This window comes from Vipera berus (genome assembly GCF_964194415.1).
Source record: "Vipera berus genome assembly, chromosome: W".
Lineage (NCBI taxonomy): Eukaryota > Metazoa > Chordata > Lepidosauria > Squamata > Viperidae > Vipera > Vipera berus.
In genome coordinates this window covers 45599110-45626249 of record NC_138210.1, presented here as the reverse complement: position 1 = coordinate 45626249, position 27140 = coordinate 45599110, and the positions used below count along the sequence as shown (strand labels likewise).

The window sequence follows — 27140 nt, the reverse complement described above, 5'->3', positions numbered from 1 at the left end:
GTAGCCAATGCAGCTCATGGAGCAAAGGTGTAACATGGGAGTATCGGGAAACTCCCAAGACAACTCGCGCGGCTGCATTCTGCACCAGTTGGAGTCTCCGGGTGGACCTCAAGGGCAGCCCCATGTAGAGAGCATTACAGTAGTCTAGACGAGAAGTCACTAGCGCATGAGTGACTGTGCGCAAGGCATCCCGGTCTAGATAGGGCTGCAACTGGCGCACCAGGCGAACCTGGGCAAAGGCCCCCCTAGTCACAGCTCCAATATGCTCTTCCAAAGAGAGCTGTGAATCTAGAAGGACCCCCAAGTTGCGGGCCCTATCTACGGGGGGTAATAGCTCACCCCCCATGGCCAATGATGGAATAATCGGAATTTCCCGGGATGCCGGCACGAACAGCCACTCAATCTTGTCAGGGTTGAGTCGAAGCCTGTTCCTCCCCATCCAGACCCGGACCGCCTCCAGGCAACGGGACATCACGTTGAGGGCATCACTGGGGTGGTTTGGGGTCGAAATAAAAAGCTGGGTATCATCAGCATATTGGTGATACCCAACTCCAAAACCACGAATGATCTCACCCAGCGGCTTCATATAGATGTTGAACAGGAGAGGCGAGAGAACCGATCCCTGAGGAACTCCACAAATGAGAGGTCTCAAGGTCGATCTCTGCCCCCCTGCCAACACCGACTGCGAACGTCCCAGAAGGTAAGAGGAGAACCACTGGAGAACTGTGCCTCCCACTCCTAACCCTCTGAGACGTCACAGCAGGATACCATGGTTGATGGTATCAAAAGCCGCTGAGAGGTCTAAAAGGACTAGGACAGAGGAGCAACCTCTGTCCCGAGCCCGCCAGAGATCATTCACCAGCGCGACCAATGCCATCTCCGTGCTGTACCCGGGCCTGAAACCCGATTTGTACGGGTCTAGGTAGTCAGCTTCATCCAAGAACAAAGGGAGCTGCTGCGCCACCACGCTCTCAACAACCTTCGCCAAAAAGCGAAGGTTGGAGACCGGACGATAGTTGTTTAAAATTGCTGGGTCCAAGGCAGGCTTCTTGAGGAGGGGTCTCACCACCGCCTCCTTCAAGGCGGCGGGAAAACTACCCTGACTCAAAGAGGCAGTAATCACTGCCTGGAGCCAGCCTCGTGTCCCATCCCGGGCTGCATAAGTCAGCCAGGAGGGGCACGGGTCCAACAAACACGTGGTGGAGGTCAGCTTCCCCATGATCTTGTCCACTTCTTCAGGAGTCACAGGATCGAACTCTTCCCAGATTAAATCGACAAGGCCGCCCGTATCCTCTTCGTCAGACTCTGCCCAGTCGGAGTCCAAACCGGTCCGGATCCGAGCGATTTTGTCCGACAGAATTCGACTAAACTCCTCGGCTCGACCCTGCAAGGGTTCCTCCCTCACCTCCTGATTAAGAAGAGAGCGAGTTACCCTAAACAGGGCGGCCGGGCGCGATGAGGGTGGCAAAGTGGTTAGACCTAGCCACCCTCAACGCTGCGAGATAAGTTCTCGTAAATGACCTTAGTCGTAACCGGTCGGATTCGGATCGGCTGGACCTCCAACAGCTCTCTAGGCCCCGTCTCCGACGCTTCATCTCGCGGAGCTCCATGGAGAACCATGGGGCCCGTTGGGATCTGCGTCGGGTCAAGGGCCACATGGGTACAACTTGGTCGAGTGCCTTTGTGGCTGCCCTTTCCCAGGCTTCCACTAGGGCATTGACCGAGCTGTGAGCAAAGGAGGCAGGTGGGGGCCCAAGCGCCGTTTGGAACCGCTCAGGGTCCATAAGGCGTCTAGGGCGGAACCATCTTGTTGGCTCAGCAACCCCACGACAGGGAGTGGCAAAACGGAAGACCATCCGCAGGAGATGATGATCGGTCCATGACAGGGGTGAATTAATTGGGGAACCCCCCCCCAAGATCATCTAACCACCGTCCGGATAGAAAAACCAGATCGAGCGTGTGACCCCCCCCCCCCGTGAGTTGGGCCCAGAATAACCTGCTTCAGGTCCATGGCTGTCATGGAAGCCATGAACTCCCGAGCTAACTCAGATGATCCCCCCAGGGATGGTAGGTTGAAGTCACCCAAAACTATAAGTTTGGGGAACTCAACCACCAACCCTGAGAGGATATCGAGAAGCTCAGGCAGGGCTGCTGCCACGTGTCTAGGTGAAACGTACACCAGCAGCAAGCCCAACTGAGCTCTGGGACCACATCTCAGGAGGAGGGACTCACACCCGGTTATCTGGACTGTGGTGGCCTCCCGCGGACATAAGGTCTCCCTCACAACAACTGCCACTCCACCGCCCCTACCCTGAGCCCTAGGCTGGTGCAGCACCCGGAAACCTGATGGGCTAAGATCAACCAGGGGGACCCCGCCCTCTGGGCCCAACCAGGTCTCCGTAATGCAAGCCAGGTCCGCATGCTCCTCCTCAATCAGATCATGAATGAGAGGTGCTTTATTCATTACGGACCTGGCGTTAAAATACACGAGCCTGAGCTCAGGTGGCTGCTCATCCTCGCTCCCGGTACCACGTGCTGAAATCAGAGGGTCGGAGCGCATCACCGCTTGAAGACACACCCGCACCCCCGGGTATTGATGTGGCCCTCTGTTCCTACACCTGCGGCCATTCCCAACCGCCGTGGGAATAGATAATCCCACACCTCGCCCCGGGGCCCCGTAGGCCCCCAGCCCAGCCCCCACCACGGTGCGATCAGTCCCTGACCTGGTCTGAGAAACGGTTGGTGGAACCCCCCTAGTTTCCAACCGAACCGGTAAACCCACCCCCCTCCCTAACCCCTCAAAACATTTGGCTAAAAAACACACCAGGGGCCTCTTGTTAAATTTGGAAGAGAGGCTCCTGTCCCTGCCCAGCCATCTCTCGGGGTCCCAACAATTGGGCCCGTCATCAAGAGGAGAAATCAGAAGACAGGCGGGTCGCTCCCAGGAAGGGGGGGGCACCCCTGAGAGCAAACAAATCCTTGCTGGAGTAGCGTAGTCGAGCCGTAATCGTCTATGAGAGTCCAGCAGGGCAGACCCATAGTTAATAAGAAGTCTTGGAACAGAGGAAAATAAATATATACACAGATACTAGTAAAACAACATTCATTTAGACATGGACCTGGCCCAGATAATTCAGGGTCCAACTCATGGAGGGGGTCACACTCTTGACCTGGTTTTCCTATCTGGGCAGTGGTTTGATGATCTGGGAGGGGGTTTGCCAACTATTGTCCCCCTGTCATGGTCCGATCATTATCTCCTACGGCTTGTCTTCCGGTATGCTACCCCCCACTTCTGGGCTACGGAACCAACCAGGTGGTTCCGCCCCAGGTGCCTAATGGACCTGGAACGGTTCCAGACGGTGCTTGGGTCTATACCTATCTCCCTCAGTCACAGCCCGGCTGACGCCTTGGTGGATGCCTGGGAAAGGGCTGCTACTGAGGCGCTCGACCGTGTTGTACCCTTGCAACCCCTGTCCCGGCGCAGATCCCGCTGGGCCCCATGGTTTTCTGTGGAGCTCCGGGAGATGAAGCGTCGGAGACGGGGACTAGAGAACTGTTGGAGATCCAGCTGGTCTGAATCTGACCGATTGCGTCCGCAGATAATCGCCCGGCCGCCTTGTTTAGGGTGACTCGCTCCCTCCTTAATCAGGAGGTGAGGGAGGAGCCCTTACAGGGGCGGGCCGAGGAGTTTAGTCATCATCTGGTGGACAAAATCGCTCAGATTCGGGCCGGTTTGGACTCTGACTGGGCAGAGTCTGACGTGGAAGAAGCGAGTGGTCTTGAGAGTGTTATATGGACTGAGTTCGATCCTGTGACCCCCGATGAGGTGGACAGGATTATGAGGAGGCTGAGCTCTACCACCTGTTTATTGGACCCGTGCCCCTCCTGGCTGGTTTATTCAGCTCGGGAGGAGACATGAGGCTGGTTCCAGGCAGTAATATCTGCTTCTTTGAGGGAGGGTGTTTTCCCTGCCGCCTTGAAGGAGGCGGTGGTGAGACCCCTTCTCAAGAAGCCTGCCCTGGATCCAGCGATTTTGAATAACTATCGTCCGGTCTCCAACCTTCGCTTTCTTGCGAAGGTTGTTGAGAGTGTGGTGGCGCATCAGCTCCCTCTGTTCCTGGAGGAAACTGATTATCTGGACCCGTACCAATCGGGTTTCAGGCCCAGGTACAGCATGGAGACGGCATTGGTCGCGCTGATGAATGATCTCTGGCGGGCTTGGGACAGGGGTTGTTCCTCTGTCCTAGTCCTTTTAGATCTCTCAGCGGCTTTTGATACCATCGACCATGGTATCTTACTGCGACGTCTCAGGGGACTGGGAGTGGGGGGGCACTGTTCTACAGTGGTTCTCCTCCTACCTCCTAGGCCGTTCGCAGTCGGTGTTGACTGGAGGGCAGAGATCCGCCCCGAGGCCTCTCGTTTGTGGAGTTCCTCAGGGGTCGGTCCTCTCTCCCCTCCTGTTCAACATCTATATGAAGCTGCTGGGTGAGATCATTCGTGGTTTCGGGGTGGGGTATCATCAGTACGCTGATGATACCCAGCTTTTTCTTTCCACTCCGAACCAACCCAGTGATGCCCTCGTCGTGATGTCCCATTGCCTGGAGGCGGTTCGGGTTTGGATGGAGAGAAACAGGCTTCGACTCAATCCTGCCAAGACTGAGTGGCTGTGCATACCAGCATCTCGGGTGAACCATTTTTGTCCATCGTTAACGATGGGGGGTGAGGTGTTACCCCCCACTGATAGGGCTCGTAACTTGGGCGTCCTCCTGGATTCACAGCTCAGTTTGGAAGATCATATAGGAGCCGTGACCAGGGGGGCTTTTGCAACCCTATTTGGACCGAGATGCCCTACGCATAGTCACTCATGCGCTCGTGACCTCCCGGTTAGACTACTGCAATGCTCTCTACATGGGGCTGCCCTTGAGGACCACTCGGAGGTTTCAGCTGGTGCAGAATGTTGCCGCGTGAGTAGTAATGGGAGTTTCCCGATACTCTCATGTAACACCTCTTCTCTGTGAGCTGCATTGGCTTCCAGTTCCCCTCCGGGTGATATTCAAGGTGCTGGTGATGACCTATAAAGCCCTAAATGGCATGGGTCCAGATTATCTCAGGGAGCACCTGCTGCCAGCATCACCCTCCCATTGTCCTGTGCGCTCCCACAGGGAGGGCCTCCTTAGGGTTCCGCCGGTTAGGGAATGCCGGGGGGGTGATTCCAAGGGGGAGGGCATTCTCTGTGGGCGTGCCTGCCCTATGGAATGAACTGCCGGTGGAACTTCGGACTGCCCCGGACCTTCGCTTGTTTTGCTGGGACCTGAAAACTTGGTTATTTGATCTTTCTGGCCTGGACTGAGGGGGTTTTAATTTAACTTTAAATTTTAAATTTTAATTTGTTTTAATTGTGGGCTAGTCTTAATTTAATTCTATTTTAATTGTATTTATTTGTATTGTTTAATTCGCCCTGTAAACTGCCCTGAGTCCTTCGAGAATAGGGCAGTATATAAAAGCAAATAAATAAATAAATAAATAAATAAATAAATAAATAAATAAATAAATAAATAAATATGGCTTGTCCCGCAAGAAGTGAGAAAAATCAGGAGGTGATTCCAACCAAAACATGGTTTTATAAGGCCCTTTAACTATCTCCCATTTTTCTCACCATTCCAAGTCCAAGCTTAATGTTCCAAATGTCCAAACATATATAAAACAAAACAAAACACACATCAATTTGGAGTTTGAAGCCAAAACAGGCCTCCCCTTTTAATTAAAAAGGAGGGGGACATTTATGGTTACTTCCAATTTATCCCACCAACTTCAAAAGACAGTGGGGAAAGACTAAAAGGAATATTGAACCTGGGGTCTTGTGCAGGTGTGAAGAGGTATGGGAAAAGTAGCAGCCTCCTCTCTTCACGTCCCACAAAAGGGAATTGAATAGTCCAAAGAGCCAGATTAAAAGAAAAAGAGAGAGAGAAAAAAACTTGTTTTCATTTCCTTGAATCTTCTTTTCTTTTCTTCCATGGCTTTAGCTGTTATCAGATAAACTAGCCAACCAGAGGTTTACAAAGTTTTTCAAAGTTGCCTTCTTGAAGATGATTTTTACTGCTATACAGCAACAACAATAACAACAACAACCAAAAAAAAGCACCACCAGACTTTGTCTGACAGGGTTAAACATAGCCACTTGGTTTTAAAACCTTGAATTGTTCAAAACAAAATTGCAGAGGAGTACATTTTGATTTATTTCTTTAAATTACGATTCCCCATATATATATATATTTTCTTTTCAAGATGGTTTTCTCAGCTTCCTCCCTTTTCACTTAGTTAATTTGTAATTTAGTAATTAATTTTTTCTCTGGAGGACCAGTCAGGGAGATTTCAAAATTACCAAAACCTCTGCAAAAAAATTACATTCCAATTCAATTACTTTCCTTAAATCACTCTCTATCCTGTATTACAAGGCAGTTTCTCAGCTTCCTCTTTTCTTACTCATGTATTCATTTATTTTTATGCTTATCTCTAGAGGACAAGTCGGAGCGATCAACCTCCTGCCTTATTCCAGGATTTCCAAAGCTTTTTTTATCTCTTTTACTCACCAAGGAGCCTGTTGCAATTTTTCCCGTCAGTAGAGAAGCATGAAACCTCGTTGAATTCAGGCATTCAGGTTCTTCAGACATGGATCCACCGGCAAAGATGAAGCATTGGAGTCTTCTAGGTCAAATGCCCAGGAGCGCTCTAAGACTCACGCTTCAGTTGCTGTCGGTTTCCTCCCTCTGAGAAATGAAAGCTTCTTTGGGATCCTAACAGGGATCTCCAGATGTGGGGAGAGAGAGCCTTTGAAACTTGCCCCCACATTTGGGCGCCAGGATGTAAGGTTTTACACTTAGCCTCACAATTGCCCCAGCATTATTCAGGAATTTAAAAGAGCCAAAAGAAACTCCTGAGCCGAGGTTTCAGCAAGCAAACAACTTTTATTTTGATCAAAATAGAGTTGGGTGACCACATCTCTCTTCGTGGCTGGTAGAGAGATGAAGGCAACAACCAGGAAAGATGTCTTCCACCTTTTATACCCCTTCAGAACAAAGAGATCTGGTCTTGGTACTAGGAACCAAAAGGTACAGAAAAATAATTTCTAGATGATGACTCATACACAACAACCCAGGCTCCACCACAGCTCCTTTCCCCCCCTCCCCTTATCATGCTCTTTTCATGTAAGCAATCCCCTGTACCTAAAGCATGAAACATTTGATTTTATATAACTAATTTCCCAATATAAAGCACCTACAAAACTGCTTGCACATAAACAAAGATGATTACAAAGTATCACTACTAATATCAATATTACTAACATCAACCTTAAGCATAATAAAATCCCTTCACCTTTTTTTTCCTTTGCCAGCAATGGGCTGGGCACGGTTTCGCCATGACACATCCAGTTTGACACCCCTGATTTAGTCTATTACTTTCAAACTCTTTTTGCCTCTTGTTCATAAATTGATTGCACAAACCTTTTCTTTGTGGATCTTTTATCCTTCAGCTCAGTGACATTTGTTTCTCAGCACACACTAACACAATATTACAATAGCAACAGTAGTGGGAATATAAGACTCACTGAACATGTAAGTGTCCCTCCCTTCCCTACTAATACTTTAGTGGCAAGAAAGATGGAAAAATACAGGCCTTATGAAGTTCTCTCACTGCATTGTACTAATTCATAGAGCTCCAGTAGTTTATCTGCTATCTAGCTTTCAGAGATACAGAAGTCTTACGAGAAAATTAAAAATAGTGCATTTGGAAAGAGCTAGCCTTGAAGCTTGTCATTAGCTAGGTACTTTTTTAATGCTATTGCATTTGGGAAGAGTTGGCCTTAAAGTTTATTCTCACTAGGTATTTTTTAATTCAAATGTTTTAGGTAGACTTTATACTCACAGTGAATGCATATTTACTGAGTAGTTACCTACTGCAGAGATAACCTCTTTGAGGTAATATCTGCTTAATCACAGCATGAATTATATTGGACTAATAAGAAAATTGTGGCCTTCAGTCTGATCCTTCTAGTGGCTATTCAAAAGTAATCACTACTTTCCTCTGTTTGTAATCTCAGGAAAGCCTTAGTGTTGGGGGGGTGAGAGACTATTTTGCAGAATGCAAAACACAATATATGGAAATTAGTAATGAAGGGATTTTATTATGCTTATGATTTTATTATGCTTAAGCTTGATATTAGCAGTGATACTTTGCAATCATTTTATATATATCTCCGTTCATGTGCAAGCAGCTTTGTAGGTGCCTTATATAGGGAAATTATTTACATAAAAGCAAATGTCTCATGCTCTATATACAGGAGATTCCTTGTTATATACTAGGATCATTGAGGCATTGAAGAGGCCTCATTTATTGAGTTAACACAGAAGCAGCTCTAACAGCCGCTTGACATCAATTTATACAGACCGCCAATAGGCGGCAGCCAATGAATTTACAGCAACGTTCTCGCTGAAAACACAAGCTTGCAAAGTAATAGACAGACAGTTAGGGATTTGAATGAATACAACAGTTAACTATTTATAACTGCTCTTATGAATTCACATCAATACACAACACCCCTCCCCGCTAGGTAGCTCACATATCAAGAAAATGTACATAGTCCTCCAAATATGCTGGTGGCTTCTGCGACTGCTCCAAACACCACGCCACCACCAGCTCCCTTGCCTGGCTGGGTAGACCGGGGCTCTTGGACCCGCTCGCTTTGGGTAGACCAGTGTTCCTTTGACTGGTCTGGCTGGGTAGACCCGTGCCAATGTCTGTGGATGGAGCCATCCCAGACAAGCTGGGAAACAGGTCCATCTGCAAGTCCAGCTTTGTGGGTGCAGTCTCTCCACTCAGGGGTGACTCACTCCCAGCTAACACACCTTCCACGACTCCGTGAGTCTCGCAAGCACACTGAGACTCCATCGCGATGCTGCTGTCAAGCTGGTCTTGGCTCTCATCTCTGTCAGTGGCCTGGGTCTGACTCACCAGTTGCCGACACAATTGATCGATGTGTCAATGAATCACCCGGCCATCTTTCAGTACCACTTCGTATGACAGTGGTCCTGACACCTTACAAACCACAGCTACCACCCACAGTGCCCCTTGACCATAGTTCTTTGCCCAAACTTGGTCGCCAACCTGCAAGTTCCTTGGGGGCTTTGGCTTTGCTGTGTCTGACGCAACTTGGTCTGGATGGAGACAGTCCAGCTTCATAGTTAGCCAACATCCCCATCTGAGTTCCGCTGGGCTGCAGCCCATAGATGTGCATGGGGTTGTATGCTGGCAGAGCAAAAAGTCTGCCAACCGATGATGCCAATTGCCGGACACGATTCTCTTAAGCAATTCCTTGGTCGTTCTGACCATGCGCTCCACTTGGCCATTTGAAGCTGGGTGAAAGGGGGCTGAAGTGGCATGTCTAATCATGTTAGCCTTTAAAAAGGACTGAAATTCAGCAGTGGTAAATTGTGCCCCGTTGTCTGACATTATTACATCGGGTAAGCCATGTGTGGCTTCTGGCCACCCACTCAGCACCCAGTTCAAAATACGACTGAGTGTTTTGTCAGTGGCTGTTTCAGCAGCCACATTCCCCGCATGAAGGGGGGACTCTGGCAGGACCTGGATTGCCAGGATGCGTGCAGCAGGTGCAGGGTCTGGTCCCGAGTGAGACAGGGGCAGCCTGCTGAGTGCGTCAGCATGGCCCATTTCCTTGCCCGGCTTATGGACTAGCCTGTAACTGTAGGCTTCCATAAAGATTGACCACCTCAGCATCCTGGGAGAGAGGATCTGAGGGGTTTTTCTGTCTGCAGTAAACAGACCTAGAAGAGGCTTGTGGTCTGTAAAGACCGTAACTGGGCGACCATAAAGGAAATCGGGGAATTTTTTTATTCCTGCCACAATGGCCAATGCCTCCTTATCAATTTGGGCGTAATTCCTTTCCACCGGTGAACGTGTCCTTGAATAATATGCTATGGGAGCTTGCCTCCCGTCATCCATTAAATGGCTCAAAACTGCTCCTATCCCGTATGATGAAGCATCACATGCAATACTGATTAGGCAGTTTCTCATTGAAATGTGTTAACACAGAGTTTGAAGACAGCAGTGATTTGACTGCTTTGAAACTTTTCTCGTGGACACTCGTCCACTGCCATGGTGCCCTCTTATCCAAGAGCCTGAGTAAAGGCTCTGCCAATGCAGCCTTATGTGGAAGGAATGCATGGTAGAAATTGAGTATCCCTAAAAATGCCTGCAGCTCCCCCTTTGACTTAGGTCTGGGAGCCTGCTGAATAGCCTTGAGCTTAGAGTCAGCAGGGTGGATTCCTGCGGTGTCAATGCGAAATCCAAGGTACTCTGTAGAGTTCACATCTATTTGACATTTGTCTCTCTTGAGCTTTAGCCCTGCTTTGCGGAAGCGCTGAAGGACGACTCTAAGCCGTTCAGCCAATATTTCTGCTGACTCCCCAGCTATGAGGATGTCATTGAAATAAGGGCACACACCTGGAATATTTTTGAGCATGCATTCCATCATGCTCTGGAAAAGACCTAGGGCCACACTGACCCCAAACTGCAGGCGACAAACCCTGAATGCTCCCCTATGGGTCACTATTGTTTCAGCTTGTGCTGTGGCATCATCCACAGGCAGTTGCTGGTATACCTGTGCCAGGTCCAACTTGGCAAACATGTGACCTCCCTGTAGTGATGCCAAGATGTGGCTAACTACAGGTAACGGATATGCATGCTGCTGAAGTGCTTTATTAATGGTGCACTTATAATCAGCGCAGATGCGCACCTCACCGTTGGGTTTAACTGGTGTGACTATGGGAGTTTCCCACAAACTGCTATCTACCAGTTGCAGCACACCTTGCTGCACCATTTAATCTAACTCTCCATCAATCTTGAGTTTAAGGGCAAAAGGCACTCTGTGAGGCTTGATCCTGATTGGGGTTACGGTTGGGTCAAGGTGGAGGGCAATTGGAGCTCCCTTGTAATTGCCTAAGCTAGGGCTGAAAACATCAGCATATTCCTGGCAGACAGTCATCAGGTCCACTGCTTGCATTCTGTTAATGCCAGTCACATGGATGCCCAGGGCATCAAACCAGTCTAAGCCGATGAGGCTTGTGCGCTGGCCCTTGACTACTACGATGTTGAGGGGACCCTCAAACTCTTTGAATTGTACTTTTAGTGTAGCTTCCCCTTTAACCTCTACGTGAGAGTTTTGAAAATCTGTCAAAATTAGATTTGACGGCTTGAGTTTAACTCTTTCTGCCGCGACTGCAAATGTAATTGAAAGTTCTTTGGGAAATTATGGACAGGGCTGACCCGGTGTCCAATTCCATTGAGCATGGAATTCCTTGAAGCTTGACTTTTAGCCTAAGCTTTTCTTTAAGGGGGTCATAGGCTCCTGTTCTCAGAATGCTCCTTCGTCCGGAGCAATAGCCTACTCTGTTTTGCCCCGGGGGCCCTGTACCTTTCCTGGGGAAGTCTTCTAGTGGAGATTCCCTCCGGCGACCTTTACAGATGATGGCGATGTGGCCCTGTTTGCCTCACGCTCAGCACACTGCCGTACAAAACCGGGACTCAGAGCACCGGTGCCAATCTCCACAGCCCGCACAGCTAGTGAAGGGAACTCCCTTCTCAAATGGCCACTGCCCTCTTTATGGGAACTTCTGCACCTGGTCGATCTCATTGTTCTTGTCCAGTTCATCGGCGCTTTCAGAGTCTTCATGGTGGATGGCTACCTGGCTGGGGGAATTCTTTGAGGGTCGTAAGGCTCTGACGGCTCCCCCAGTGGCCTCTTCTGCCATTGCTTCTTTCAAGGCATCCTGGAACATCAAGGTCTCCTTCGCAAACAGCCTCTGCTGTAAGTCTCTGTTTCTCAGACCACATACCAGTCGGTCGCTGAGCCGATCTTCTAACTCTGGGAAGTCACAGAGCCTGGACGCCAGTCTCAGGGCAGCCATGAACTCTGCAGCTGTCTCTCCAGATTGCTGTTCCCTCTGTTCAAATGCGTGTCTCCAGGCAATGATGGAGAGCTTCGGTTCAAAGTGTTCTTTAAGTTTCCTCTTCAACTCAGGGTAGGTGATTGACTCCAAACTTGCTGGGGCAACTAGATTGTCTGCTATGTCAAAAGTCACCTGGCCACACACGCAAAGCAACGTGGCAGCCTTTAAGCCATCTTCCCTGACCTGGTTCATTCTCAGGTAGTTTTCGACCTGTGAGATGTACAAGCTCCATTGCTCTGGGTACGATACATCGAATTCTGAAAGCTTGCCAACCTTTGCCATGGCTAACTGTTACTAGCCTTTCAATGCCTTATGCTGCTAAGGGCTTCTGTGCTAATCCTAGGGACAGATCCCTTAGGATAGGAATGCCTCCAGCGTGGCTTGCTGGCAGGCCGAGGGGGGAACACTGTTCCTACCAGGACGCTGATGCCTGGTCTTACCCCTAGTGACTCTTAACTCTTTCTTTCTTTGCAGCATATCCCACCTTCGTCATCACTGTTATATATTAGGATCGTTGAGGCAATGAAGAGGCGAGATTAACAAGTAACAGTTTGTTTATTGAGTTAACACAGAAGCGGCTCTAACAGCCACTTGACATCAATTTATACGGACCACCGATAGGCAGCAGCCAATGAATTTAAAGCAACGTTCCCACTCAAAACACAAGCTTGCAAAGTAATAGACAGTTAGGGATTTGAATGAATACAACAGTTAACTATTTATAACTGCTCTTATGAATTCACATCAATGCACAGCATTGCTTACATGAAAAGAGCATGGTAAGGGGAGGGGGGAAAGGAGTTATGGATGGAGCCTGGGTTGCTGTGTATGAGTCATCATCTTGGAATTATTTTTCTGTACCTTTTCATTCCTGATACAAAGACCTGATCTTTTTGTTCTGAAAAGGTATATAAGGTGGAAGACATCTTTCCTGGTTGCTGCTTCATTCCTCTACCAGCCATGAAGAGGAATAAGGCCACTCCTCTCTGTTTTGATCAAAATAAAGTTGTAATTCTTTGCTGAAACCTTGGCTCAGGAGTTTCTTTTGGCTCTTTTAAATTCCTGAGTAGCGCTGGGACAATTGTGAGGCTAAGTGGAAAACCTTACAGTAACAAGCACCAAAGAAAGAAGATGTCTAATATGTCTTCTACTTTCTTCAGAGAAAACTCTCCTCATTCTCCTTCAAGTATACATGTTCTGATCCATTTCTCCTGTTCTACGCATTGCTTCCTTATCTGTTTTTTTTGGGTGTGGTTAGAATAAATGTAAGAATGAGCTTATTGCAAGAAGATTAGACCCTTCATAAAATTTGCTGAATGAAGCAAATGTTTGCAGAATAAAACTCTTAATGCGGAAGTACCCTTATTTCCATTACTAATTTCAGATATTGTTTTAAATAACTTTCGATCAGTAATATGCCAGATGTGTTATATGCAACTAAAGCAAATGCTGCTTTACATGTAATAAATTAACTGTTTCAGTAGAGAAATCAGATGCTACCTTTTTATAATTTGATTTTCTGTGAAAAAAGCAGTATTTCAATAATGGCATTTGTTTCTGCTGCTTATATGCCATCTGCAATTAACTCTAAGCAGTGGTTAACAGAAGTATGTGTTAAGTACTGAGATCTTTGAGGCATTGATGAGGCGAAGGAGTAAGTAACAACACGTATATTTGGTTAACACAGAAGCAGCATTAACTGCTGCTTAGCTTCTATTTATACGGACTGCCGATATTTATACGGACTGCCAATGGAATTCAAGCAGTTATTCCTGCCCAAAATACAAACTAACAATTCTGCAGACAGGCAGTCTGGAGTTTAAAGGGACACAGCAGTTACCCATTTATAACTGTTTCCAAGTAATTTACATCAATACATAACAGTATGCATACATGTAGTGGATAGTTTATCTTCCAAAGAAATCTGAACTTTGGCAATAGAGAACACATCTAATAATTTAATGGTCTTCAGTATGTTCAGATGTTTACTTTAGCTTAATTTTTAGATGTATTTTTAAAGTAAACATTATTATAGAAGGGCTGTGAATTTTTTAGATGAAACCTTCCAAGTGACATCAGCATCAATATCAAGGTCTAGAGCACAGGTGTCAAACCCACGACATCACGTGATGTGTCGCAACATATTGCGACTTTTCCCCCATTACCGGCAAAGGGGTGGATGCAGTTTTGGCATGACACATCCGGCCCATGGGCCGGCAGTTTGACACCCCTGGTGTAGAGCTTCCTATAATCCTAGTGTGTTTTTTAGACTGTTTGGAGTTAATGATCCTGAAGTCGCCAACCAAAAAACACACATCAATCTTTGTTCAATGTACAGGTGAAACTCGAAAAATTAGAATATCGTGCAAAAGTTCATTTATTTCAGTAATGCAACTTAAAAGGGGAAACTAATATATGAGATAGACTCATTACATGCAAAGCAAGATAGTTCAAGCCATGATTTGTCATAATTGTGATGATTATGGCGTACAGCTCATGAAAACCCCAAATCCACAATCTCAGTAAATTAGAATATTGTGAAAAGGTGCAATATTCTAGGCTCAAAGTGTCCCACTCTAATCAGCTAATTAAGCCATAACACCTGCAAAGGGTTCCTGAGCCTTTAAATGGTCTCTCAGTCTGGTTCAGTAGGAATCACAATCATGCTGACCTGACAGTTGTGCAGAAAACCATCATTGACACCCTCCATAAGGAGGGAAAGCCTCAAAAGGTAATTGCAAAAGAAGTTGGATGTTCCCCAAGTGCTGTATCAAAGCACATTAATAGAAAGTTATGTGGAAGGGAAAAGTGTGGAAGAAAAAGGTGCACAAGCAGCAGGGATGACTGCAGCCTGGAGAGGATTGTCAGGAAAAGGCCATTCAAAAGTGTTGGGGACTTTCACAAGGAGTGGACTGAGGCTGGAGTCAGTGCATCAAGAGCCACCACACACAGACGGATCCTGGACATGGGCTTCAAATGTCATATTCCTCTTGTCAAACCGCTCCTGAACAACAAACAACGTCAGAAGCGTCTTACCTGGGCTAAAGAAAAACAGACCTGGTCTGTTGCTCAGTGGTCCAAAGTCCTCTTTTCTGATGAGAGCAACTTTTGCATCTCATTTAGAAACCAAGGACCCAGAGTCTGGAGGAAGAATGGAGAGGCACACACTGCAAGATGCTTGAAGTCCAGTGTGAAGTTTCCACAGTCTGTGTTGATTTGGGGAGCCATGTCATCTGCTGGTGTTGGTCCACTGTGCTTCATGAAGTCCAGGGTCAACGCAGCCGTCTACCAGATTTTGGAGCACTTCATGCTTCCTTCCGCAGACGAGCTTTATGGGGATGCTGACTTCATTTTCCAGCAGGACTTGGCACCTGCCCACACTGCCAAAAGCACCAAAACCTGGTTCAATGACAGTGGGATTACTGTGCTTGATTGGCCAGCAAACTCACCTGACCTGAACCCCATAGAGAATCTATGGGGCATTGCCAAGAGAAAGATGAGAGACATGAGACCGAACAATGCAGAAGAGCTGAAGGCCGCTATTGAAACATTCTGGTCTTCCATAACAGCTCAGCAGTGCCACAGGCTAATAACTTCCATGCCACGCCGCATTGAGGCAGTAATTGCTGCAAAAGGGGCCCAAACCAAGTACTGAGTACATATGCATGCTTATACTTTTCAGAGGTCCGATATTGTTCTATGTACACTCCTTGTTTTATTGATTGCATGTAATATTCTAATTTTCTGAGATTGTGGATTTGGGGTTTTCATGAGCTGTACGCCATAATCATCACAATTATGACAAATCACGGCTTGAACTATCTTGCTTTGCATGTAATGAGTCTATCTCATATATTAGTTTCCCCTTTTAAGTTGCATTACTGAAATAAATGAACTTTTGCACGATATTCTAATTTTTCGAGTTTCACCTGTATATTCTCTTTTGCAGCGATCTCTTTTTTTAATTCACTATCAATAATGTATAACCTGGCTGGAGTTATTAATGTTATTAATGAGCAAACTGGCACACTGTAGTGCATTATGTAAAGATGTCTTTCATGGTTGTTCAGAAGTCAGTAGGAAGACTGACAACTAGTACTTAATTTATGAGCCAATCTCCTTGGTTTATAAAAGACTTGAACAGGTGGGGACTGGGGTAGCTGAAGGAAAATCTTCTAGTTTGTAAATTTAGCCAATTATTACAATCTTCATTAGAAGCCTTCCTCATGATAGCTCCCATTTTAAGTGAGATAAGTATATAGGACAGGGATTTTCAGTGTTATTTCATTCTCTAGCATTACTGTAAAATTTGTTCACATCATGTATGTTATGCACTCCTGGCTACTTTCCTTCATGACCAGAGGCAAGCTCCCCTGACCAATAACCAGCCAAGACACAGTGAAGGCCTTTTGTTTCGTTTATTGCAATAAGCGGGGAGAGAAGTTATCAAAGCTTGGTTCTCTCCAAAGTTTCAACCCAAAATATTCCCATTTTTATAGATCCCTGGCCCTGGCCGCACATCCCTCCTCTTTCCCCATTGGCTGAGGTACTATAAGGTTACACTCTTTCCGACCGCCTCCTACATATTTCTTGCTACATACTAAGTTATACATCCCATGTACATTAAAATTAAGAGATAATTTATGCAAGGTGTGTCAGTTAATATTAATCAACTAATTGCACATGCGCAGTTGCTTGAGTTCTAGCCCCCTTTTTGTGACCTCTTAGAAAAAAATAGGTTCTTTCCTCTTTTGCTAGTTATCTTCTCTTACAGACGTTTTCATAGCTTGTCTTCTTCCTTTCCCACTCATAAGACCCAGCTAATTTTTGCCTACGTGTTTCACTTAACATCCTTTCTTTGTGCTCTCCTTTCCTGGTTCTCATCTTCTCCACCCACCTAGTAAATTTCCACTGCAGCATATTCAGTTTTAAATTTCTCTTTCAATATTAAAATTTGGAGACCTTTCATTTACTTCTATCAATGTATATGGCATTTATATCATATTCTACAAGGTGGTATAGCAATTCAAGTACAAGCAACAATAATATATTAAAATATTATGAACATTTTCAGTATGACTCAGATGACAGGAAATTGAACTGTTTCAATTAAATAAGTTAACTAAAGTTTGGTTAACTAAAGACAAATGGTCTTCATTTGTATCCTATTATATTTTAGGTAGTAAAGAAGCAAAGGAAATCCTGGGGCCTGAAGCTCAAATAGATGAATCTGGATGTCCAGGTAATTTGTCATCAAATTCCTTAATTGTGTTTCTAGTATTTAGAATAGACTTCAGGTTAGTATAACCCTGCATTCTTGAAAAAGGAAATTACTCCTTTTCTACTACCATATCTCTTACTTCTAACCTTTTTTTCTCTCTGGTGGCTTTGTACATACACTGTACTTAAGGTATTAGACTATGGCTATATGGTTACTGAAAATGACCACAATAGATGGAAATGTTGCTGATAAATTATGCACAACAGCTCCTTCCCCTGACTGCAGTACCACCGCAATTTCTTAGCTGTTATTCTTAGCAGAACAGTGGATGAAGTATGGGTCTGTTGCAAGATTATAATACAAGATTACGATGGGGCACAGCAGAGGTAACAGTGCATTCTTTTTGTATTAGATTTGTCCTCAGCTATGTACATAAAATCAGTTAACTGATGATGCCAAAATAGCTAATACAATCCTTGGTTGCATACTGTAAACAGGCATAGAATCAAATTGGGGGGGGAATCCCTTCAGCCCCTCCGTTCCCTGCCAGATATAGAAGAGAAAACTCTGCTCAGAAAGCAGCAATAAAAAAGGAGCATTTCTCTAAAGGGGGGGGGAATCTACCCTTTGCCTCTCAAATTTTGCCGCTTCCCTGCTTCCTGTTTGCCAGCATGTCTCTGAGTGACTTTTGTTTTGGCAGGTTGCCGAGTTGGCTCCACGTCCAGTTGCCCGCGGCGACTTGTTCTGTGCCCATCTGGCCACGCCCACCGGGCACCCCCTAGCCAGCCACACTGATGTGGTTGCATCCACCTAGTCACGCCCACCCACTTGCCCCAAGTCAGCTGTCCCAAGTCATCTGCCCCGAGTGGGCTGAACCTAATCCTTCATGTCAACCCGGCCACGCCCACTCACCCACACCCACCTGGTGGCACTCAGATGGCCATGCCTACCCGGTCACACCCACCTGGCTGCAGTGAGTTGTCCCATTCTCCTCCCAAAGGGGGAGAAAGAAAAGGCCAAGCCGGGGAGGAGGCAAGGAAACCCCTTCAACACAGTAAAGCAGCATCAGAGCAGGGGGAGGAGCAGCAGCCCGTCCCAAAAGAGTACTGAGACCTCATGGAGGTGTTTAGCAAGAGAGTGACGTGCTGCCCCCTCACCACCCCACGGACGGTGTGATAGAGATTTTGCCCTGAGCTAAACTCCCAAAGCCGAAAATGTATTCCATGACACCCAAGGAGATGAAAGAGCTAAGAGACTACATAGACAAGAACTTGGTGAGGGGTTTCATCCAAGCAGCAAAATCCTGAGTGGCAGCCCCCATCTTGTTTAAGGAGAAGAAAGATGGGTCACTGAGATTGTGCATGGATTTTAGAGGAATTAATGCAGTATGTGTGGAAAATATGTACCCCTTCCCCCTCATGAAAGATATGTTGTGACACGTAGCCAAGGGGAAGGTCTTCACCAAGTTAGACCTGAGGGAGGCATATTATCGAGTGAGGATCAAAGAAGATGAGTGGAAAACTGCCTTCAACTGTCAGCTAGGGAGCTATCAATTTAGAGTGTTGCCTTTTGGACTGCAAGGAGCCCCAGCTGTATTTATGCACCTCATAAATGAGGTGCTGCATGAGCACTTATACAAGGGGGTCTTAGTGTACCTGGATGACATCCTCATCTACTCTGAGACGATGGACGAACACATGAAACTCATACAACAGGTGCTGAAAAAACTTTTGGACGCTAAGCTATAGGCCAAACTGTCAAAATGCAAGTTCCACAAATTCAGCCTAGATTACCTGGGCTACCGAGTGTCAAGTGAAGGAGTAGAGATGGATCCAGAAAAGGTGAAATCCATGTTGGAGTGGCAAGCTCCCCAGACCCAGAAGCAACTACAAAGCTTCCTGGGGTTCGCGAACTTTTAGAGGCAATTTATCCCCTCTTTTGCCCAGATTGCCCTACCAATCACAGAGTTGGTGAGAACGAAGGGAGGGGGAGAAAAGCCCCAGCCAAATCAACCCTTAAATTAGACAATGGAATGCCAAGCAGCATTTGAAAAATTGAAGGGACTGTTTGCAGCCAAGCCAGTCTTAAAGCATCCAGACCCAGAGGAACTGTTTATGATTCAAGTGGATGCCAGTTATGTAGCTGTGGGAGCAGTTCTGAAAAGGAACAAGGAGGGGACCCTGCAACCATGTGCATACACATCCCGTAAGCTGAACAAGACTGAATGACAGTGGGCTGTGTGGGAGAAAGAGGCTTTTGCAGTACGATGGGCGCTATTGACCTGGAGGCAATTTCTAGAGGGGAGTAAAAACCTGTTTGAGGTGTGGACTGACCATAAAAATTTATAAGCCCTGAAACCTCCCCATAAGCTTTCCCCCAAACAAGTCCAATGGGCGCAGTACTTTAAATGATTTGAGTTCGATTTGAAATACATTCTGGGGGAAAGAATTTCTTGGCAGGTGCTCTGTCCCGCATGCTCCAGTACAAAAGCAAAGAAGAAGAGGTGGCGAGTTCCATCGTTCCCACAAGACAACAAGCAGCAAGAGAATAAAAGGAGTTCACCCCCCACGGATGCCTTTGCCCAACAATTGAAGCAAAAGCTGCAATCTGACATGTGGTTTGGAGCTCACCAAAGAGATTTAACATTGGGGGGGGGGTTGGCATGGAAAGGGGACAATTTATATGTCCCAGACAGCCTGCAAGTGCAAGTCTTACAGCACAGCCATGATGCCAAGCAAGCTGGCCACTTTGAGTTCTTAAAGACTCTACATTTGGCCAACTGCCAGTTCTGGTGGCCAAAGATGAAGAAAGATATTGAGAGCTACAGTATGTAAAAAGCTGTACAACTTGTGCAGCCAGCAAGAGACTGCCAGGGAAGAGCCCAGGATTGCTGCAGCAAGTTGCTGACCCAGCCAGACCCTGGGAGGAGATAGCTATGGACTTTATCGTGGAATTGACTGAGAGTGGGGGGAACACCGTGATTCTCCAAGCAAGCCCACTAGCTAGCAAAGCTGTTCCTACAGCACATGTATCGACTGCACAGGGTGCTAAATGCATCAGACCAGTTTACTGCTAGGTTCTGGAGGGAATTTGTCAGGATGATTGGGTTGTCCCAGGGGCTTAATTCAGCTTTTCATCCAAGTACGAACAGAGCCGCGGAACGAGCCAGTGCAATGGTGGAACAGTACCTGCATTGCTATGTAAACTACCAGCAAACCAACTGGGCAGGGCTTCTGCCATTTGTGGAGGTAGCATATAACAACATGGTACACAGCAGTACAGGTTTCACTCCATTTAAGGTGGCTACGGGGGTGGAGTTCATGCCCATGCCAGAATGCCCTCAGGAGTTTCCCTCCTTGGGTACTTTAACTGAGTGGGTAGATTCATTCCAGAATGTCTGGCACAACATGAAGAAAGCATTGGCCAAAGCAGCTGAGAGTCAGAAAAAGCAGGCAGATAAAAAGCGAGCTTCCCAAGGGACGTTTCATGTAGGAGATAAAATGTATCTGTCCACAAAATACAGCAAGTTGAAACAATCTTGCAAAGAGCTAGGTCCAAAGTACATAGGGTCTTCTGCTATTGTGAAAGTCATCAATCCAGTAGAACTCAAACTGCCCAGAATACTGGGTAAAATACATCCAATATTCCACTGCAGCCTACTGAAACCATTTCAGAGCTCTAGGAGAGTGATGGTGAACCTTTTAGAGACCGAGTGCCCAAACTGCAACCCAAACCCCACTTATTTATCGTCGGGTGCCGGGTGAGCAGGGTGTTTTGTTCCAGCCTACTACCGGCCCTGCAGAAAAGGCAGGGACAACCCCTTTACAAAAGGCAAAAGGCTGGAAGTTGTTGTGATTCAGGGCCAGCCTGTGGGTCCGGCAGCCGGCTCGGATGTCTCGGATGACTCAGACGAGGGGGAGGAGGAGGGTGTTGCAGACGAACTTGCTGATGATGGCTTGGAGGCTTCGCAGAGCCCCCAGCCAGGGCCCTCTTCTCAGCTGCGCGAGCCCGACAGTGCGGATGATGATGACCCACAGCTGGCCCTGTTCAAGGACGCCCGACGCAGGAGGCAGTCAAGCAGGAACAAGCAGAGAAAGGCTGTGGGACTCCTCGGAAGGAGGCACAGGGAGGCCACGCCCTGAACTCTAATAAAGGGAGTGTTTGGGGAAGGGCTGGTTGCTGAAAGCAACCGCTCCGTTTGAGGATCAAAGTTCCGGTGTTTTGTTTCTTGTTCTGTTGTTTGTGTAATAAATCTTGGCAGATGCCTTCCAGCCTCAGACGCTCTCCAGCCTCTGCCGTTTGTACAGGGGTTGCCTTTCTGCAAGGCCGGTAGCAGGCTGGTACAGAACAGAAGTAAGCCAAATGCCCAGGGTCCCCACAGTAAAAACACAACCCCCCCGACCGTCGTCTGTTCATTTCAGTCACCGAGAGACGAGACCTAGTGGCACCCTGCTCCATTGGCTCCTCCCTTTGAACTGGGGTCTCACGCACAACAGGGGATGCAGGGGTCTGTGGGGTGGCACAGCGACTCCTTTGCTGCTGCAACCGAGCATCGATCCGCAGGCAGAGATGGATCAGCCCACTGAGGTGTGAGGGAATATCCACACGGGCCAGCTCATCCAACATCTCCTCCAACAATCCATCCTGGAAGGCATCCACAAGCGCAGCCTCATTCCAGGCGGAATCCTGGCTAAGCAGCCAAAAATCGCTGATATAGCCCTGTAGTGGGCGTTGACCCTGCCTCAGAGCTTTCAAGCATCGAGTAGCGGTCTGCGTCTTTATAGGGTCCTCATACATCAGACGCATATGATCACAAAACCCCACAAAGCTGTCCAACAATGGACTAGGTTGAGCCAGCAGAGGCGTGCCCCAACGAGCTGCATCACCCGAAAGAAGGCTTAACACAAACCCCACCTTATCCCGGTCAGTGGGAAAATCAGCTGCTCTCACGCTGATAAAGAGCTGGCATTGTCCCAGGAAAGCAGGAAACAGTTCTGGAGTGCCATTAAATTTATCCGGCATCGCAACTTGGCATTTTCTCCTGGGTGGTAGTGATGGTAGGGGTGCAGCATGGACCTGAGCTTGCAGTTGAGCCACCTGAGCTGCCAACATTCCCCTTTTAAACAGTTCAAGGCTTGGCTTCTCTCTGCCTCCTTCCGAGGTGCCCCATTGCCTTCCTCTGTTTACTCCTGATTGACTGCCTCCTGCGTCGGGCGTCCTTGAACAGGGCCAGCTGTGGGTCATCTTCATCCACGCTGTCAGGCTCACACAGCTGGGTCTGCGTCGTGACCAGATGGGAGGGGCCTGGCTGAGAGTTCTGCGAAGCCTCAGAACTGTCCTCTGCAGGCTCTCCAAACCCCTCCTCCTCCTCCTCCTCTGAATCGTCCGACCCAACTGCCGAACCCACAGGCTGACCCTGAATCACAACACAGTGCTACTGGGTGGGCGTGGCCACTGGGTGGGCATAGTTGCAGTTGTTATGGCAGACTGTGGGTGTGTGGCCACCTCGATGTTGCTCGTGGGGAGGGAAACCGGTATACCGCTTTCTTACCGCCACTTGGCTTGTTCCACAGCCTCATGGCAGCGGCATTGGGCAGGAGGTGGCAAACGGCCAGTTTTGGTGTGACACAGCTGTTTGCCACCTCGCGTATTGCACCCAATGCTGCCATGGAACAAGTGGGGCAGGTTCCCTCCTCACCTGCCCATTCAGCTACAGCAGGGGTCCTCAAACTTTTTAAACAGAGGGCCAGTTCATTGCCCCTCAGATTGTTGGGGGGGGGTGGACTATAGTTTGAAAAAAATAATGATTATAGAACAATGTAAAATCAAGTATAAAATGAAAAAATGAAACAAGAAAAATGAATTCGTTAATTATTTGAATGAGTTTTTAAGTGAAGAAAATATACAACATTTCCAATGAATCCACACATGTTTTGTTTGGGAATGTAACTGCTGGTTTTTCCACAAATAGTTTTTGAGTTGTGGGAAGATGGCAGAAGTTTTCCTCCCTCACTTGTTTAATGAGTATGTCCAATTTTACTTCAAATGCTTTCACATGTGAATGCATATCACAGATGAGCTTCTCCTTTCCTTGAAGTTGCACATTGAAACTGTTGAGTAGCTCTGTTACATCTGTCAGAAAGGCAAGGTGCCATTTCCATTCAGCATTTCTTGCAGACGTCTCATGACCCAAACTAGGTAGCATCAGCAATGCCAGAAGAGAGGTGGTTTGTAGAATGGAGAAGAGGAGAAGGAGGGCGGCTGTGGAGTCCTTGCTGCTCTCTGAGCTTGGTGGCTTTCTTGAAGACATTTCATGACCCAAACTAGGTAACATCAGCAGTGCCAGAAGAGAATGGGGTTTGTGGAGTGGAGGAGAAGAAAAGAAGAGGAGGAGGTTCTCCCAACTCTGTAAGTGGGCCAGCCTGTCAAGCTACAAAGATTGCTTGTGCTAGGACGGCCATGCTGCTTCTAGCTTGCCAAGAATTCCAAGGGGGGAGGGGAATGTATGGAATGCACAGGTGACCTGAAGTGTCAGAGAGGGAAGGGAAGGATTTACTCTTTTAACTATCTTTCTGGCACCATATTGCCAAGGCTGGTTTTCCATTCATTAGTGCCGGTATGCTGTGCTCAATAAAGTTTTGCATTAGACAGTGTAATGTCTCAGGTGTGCTTACTTTGTTGGGATCATCAGCTGGATCTTTGACAGCCCCTCCCCATTTTAACTTTGATTCCATGATGAAGGCTAACATCTTTACTTTTTTGACACACAACCCACAGCCAGCCCTGCTTAATGTTAAATACTATTTTGTTGTTTCTTTACCTTGTTACCTTGCATACCTTTACCTTGCATACTCAGCTTAAAGGCATAATGCAAATAAAGTAAAGAATATTATCAATCCTTATTTCTAGTAAAAGATGAACGTGATTCTGATGAAGAAAATGAAGATAATTGTGACCTGAATGTTGAAGAATTTCTGCAACAAGAAGATACAGCAATTATTTACCCTGAAGCACCTGAGGAGAATCAGCAGCAAGGCACACCTGAGACTGGTGGTCAGGATGAAAATGGTAAGCACTGTTCAGTTTTTTCTTTAATTTCTAAAATGGAGTCATTAGAAGCAGGAGCTGTAGAGATCATTGTTTTTTAAACTTAGCAACTTTAAAATGTATGGATTTCAATTCTCCAGCCAGTATGCCACACATTTTAAAGTTGCCAAGTTAAAGATAATGAAGCAATGATTCTGCAAACACCTAGAGGCAAACAAAGTCATAACCAAAGGCCAACATTGGTTTGTCAAAAACAGATCATGCCAGACAAAACTTATTGGATTCTTTGATAAAGTGACAAAATTCAGAACTGAAGAAGCTTCTTGAATGAGAAGTAAAACGTTTTCAAGGAAAAAAAACCCAAGAAAGTCCAGTTGCTGTCATGGTTCCAGTAGATAGAGCCAAATAAATCAGAACTCCGAGGCTAGAAGCTTTCTCAAAGAACATGTTTATTGGATACAAAATATCACCACAATCAAAAGTGAAACCAAGTCTAAAAGTCCCTCCAAAGAGTTACACTATTACAAAGTTAAACTTCCCACCCCGGTGCTATGTAATCAGCTACGTTCCCCAATAGAATAGTTTGGTGGGCTTGACTTCTGGTTTCCTGTTGAGCAGCGAAGCAGTTGAGGGATTCAGAATGCCGAGCCCTTCAACTGAGTTTCTTTCTGTTTGGGGACCCTAAATGGGCCAGGAGCCGCCCTGGGGAGGTGGCAATGAAGGAAGGTAGTCCCTTTAGGGAGGGAAAAGATTAGAAAGATCTGAAAAATGAACCAATGCTGACACCTACTGATGGATGAGGATTATCTGGGGACAAATTTCTGCCTCTGATCTTCAAAGTTCTCAATAAACACAGCTGTTTAGATAAAGTGAGACTTACAAATCTGAGGGAACAGAAACAAAGAAAAGACCTTTTTCTAAATGAACTCTCTGGACTATACGCATCTATTTAATTCTGACTTCAAAGCCATTTCCAAAGGGGGGAAAAGGAAAAAATCTGGACTTTTGGTCATTATGGAAAATCATAGACTTATAGAAAATACTTATCAAGAAACAATGAATACTTCACAAGAGGAAATATACAGGTGAAACTATGCAACATTGCTTCAATAGATCCCTGTGGTGTAGGACTGGATTGTCCTACTGAGGGTGCAGAAGAAGTTTTCTTCATGAGTCTAGTAATATTCGATGAAGTCATTTTACAGCTTACAATCTAGAGCCAAAACAACGTCTGTTTAAATTTAGCCAAAGTCAATAAAAGTAGCTTTGAATCTTAGTCTCACAACAAGGCAGTCTTATCATTGCAGGTGTCTTTTGTCAAGGCTAATTTTAATCAACAACAACAGTATATCAGAAATTTCGTTCTTCTTTCACCACTAGATGTCCTCCTTGGCTTATTTATCAATGTCCAATATTTTTTTAACAAAGAGTCTCTCCCCCTGTTGTAATTACTCGTCGCTCGTAAATCTTCTGGGGGTCTTTACTTTCCAGCCCTTTCCAATCAGGGGCTCAACATTTATAATCCTCAAGGAGAAGAAAAGAGAAAATCTTGCTCACCCAGCTTCAGCACGCAGTTGAAATTCCACTGATTTATGGTCCTTTTTGCTTCCTGCCGGAGACGACTATGGCTGGTAGATTTTAACAGCCTTTTCCTTCATTCTTCCAGAGGGTCCTACAGTTTGCTTTGATCGGGTGCCCCCTGATCTGAGCTCCTGAATGGCGCGCTATAGAAAGGAAGTGAAGCTTTGCATGTTAAACTAATTGGAGAATGTGATTTATGACGTGTAAATTAAGGGAGGGAATTGTGTTTGATACGATGTATTCAGGGGAGGAGAATTCAGATGCTGGCATCCATCCATGACTGCCGATATTTCGTTCTCATTATTATAGACTTTTTAGAATAAGCAATGCCTGAATGTTCTTTGATCTGTCTCATTAGTCAGAACCATGACAGTAACAGGCAGCAGAGAAAAAGCAGAACTGCTTAACTAATTCTTGCACCAGTCTTCATGCAAAAAGAAATTATAGCCCAACCTACCAAAAACATAACTGTAAAAGACAGTCTAGAAATAAAAATTAAAATAAGGAAGAAAATGGTAAGAGAACACTTGCCTGAACTTGACAAGTTCAAATCACTGGGACCTGATAGATTACATCCCAAAGTTCTGAAGGAGCTGGCAGATGTTATCTCAGAACCATTATACCATATCTTTCAAAGATCCTGGAGCACCGGGGAACTACCAGAGGACTGGAAAAGAGCTGATGTGGTTCCCAGGTTCAAAGAAGGGGGGGAAAAACAGACCCAGGAAACTACAGACCAATCAGCCTAACATCAATACATGGGAAGACACTGGAAAAGTTAATCAAAAAACATCTGTGAACACCTAGAAGCAAATAAAAGTTATAACCAGAAGCCAGCATGGGTTTTTCAAAAACAGATCATGCCAAACCAATATTATTTCATTCTTTGACAATGTGACTAAATTAGTGGACCAGCGAAATGCTGTCGACTTAGATTTCAGTAAGGCATTCGACAAAGTAGACCACAACCTACTTCTTAGTAAGCCAGAAAAATGTGGGATAGACAGCATCACCACCAGATGGATTTGTAACTGGATTAGAAACCATACTCAACGAGTAGTCCTTAATAGTACTAAATCTACATGGAGGAAAGTAAGCAGTGGGGTACCACAAGGTTCTGTCTTAAGCCCAGTACTCTTCAATATCTTCATAAATGACTTAGATGGGTGACTAGAAGGGGAACTCATCAAATGTGCAGATGACAATAAGCTTGCAGGAATAGCCAATACCGCAGAAGATAAGTTAAGGATCCAAAAGGATCTTGACAG

General features: G+C 46.3%; 1 protein-coding gene across 1 annotated transcript in view; it reads left to right on the top strand.

Moving 5' to 3' along the window:
* The window catches only part of LOC308676264 (zinc finger E-box-binding homeobox 1-like), a gene marked incomplete at both ends in the record, with an annotated part of 401367 nt that overhangs the window by 233104 nt on the left and 141123 nt on the right, over positions 1–27140 (top strand). The window contains 2 exons of the mRNA XM_081342078.1: positions 17207–17265; positions 24154–24312. Of these exons, the coding sequence (XP_081198204.1) occupies positions 17207–17265; positions 24154–24312 (218 nt within the window). The remainder of the gene's footprint in view (positions 1–17206; positions 17266–24153; positions 24313–27140) is intronic.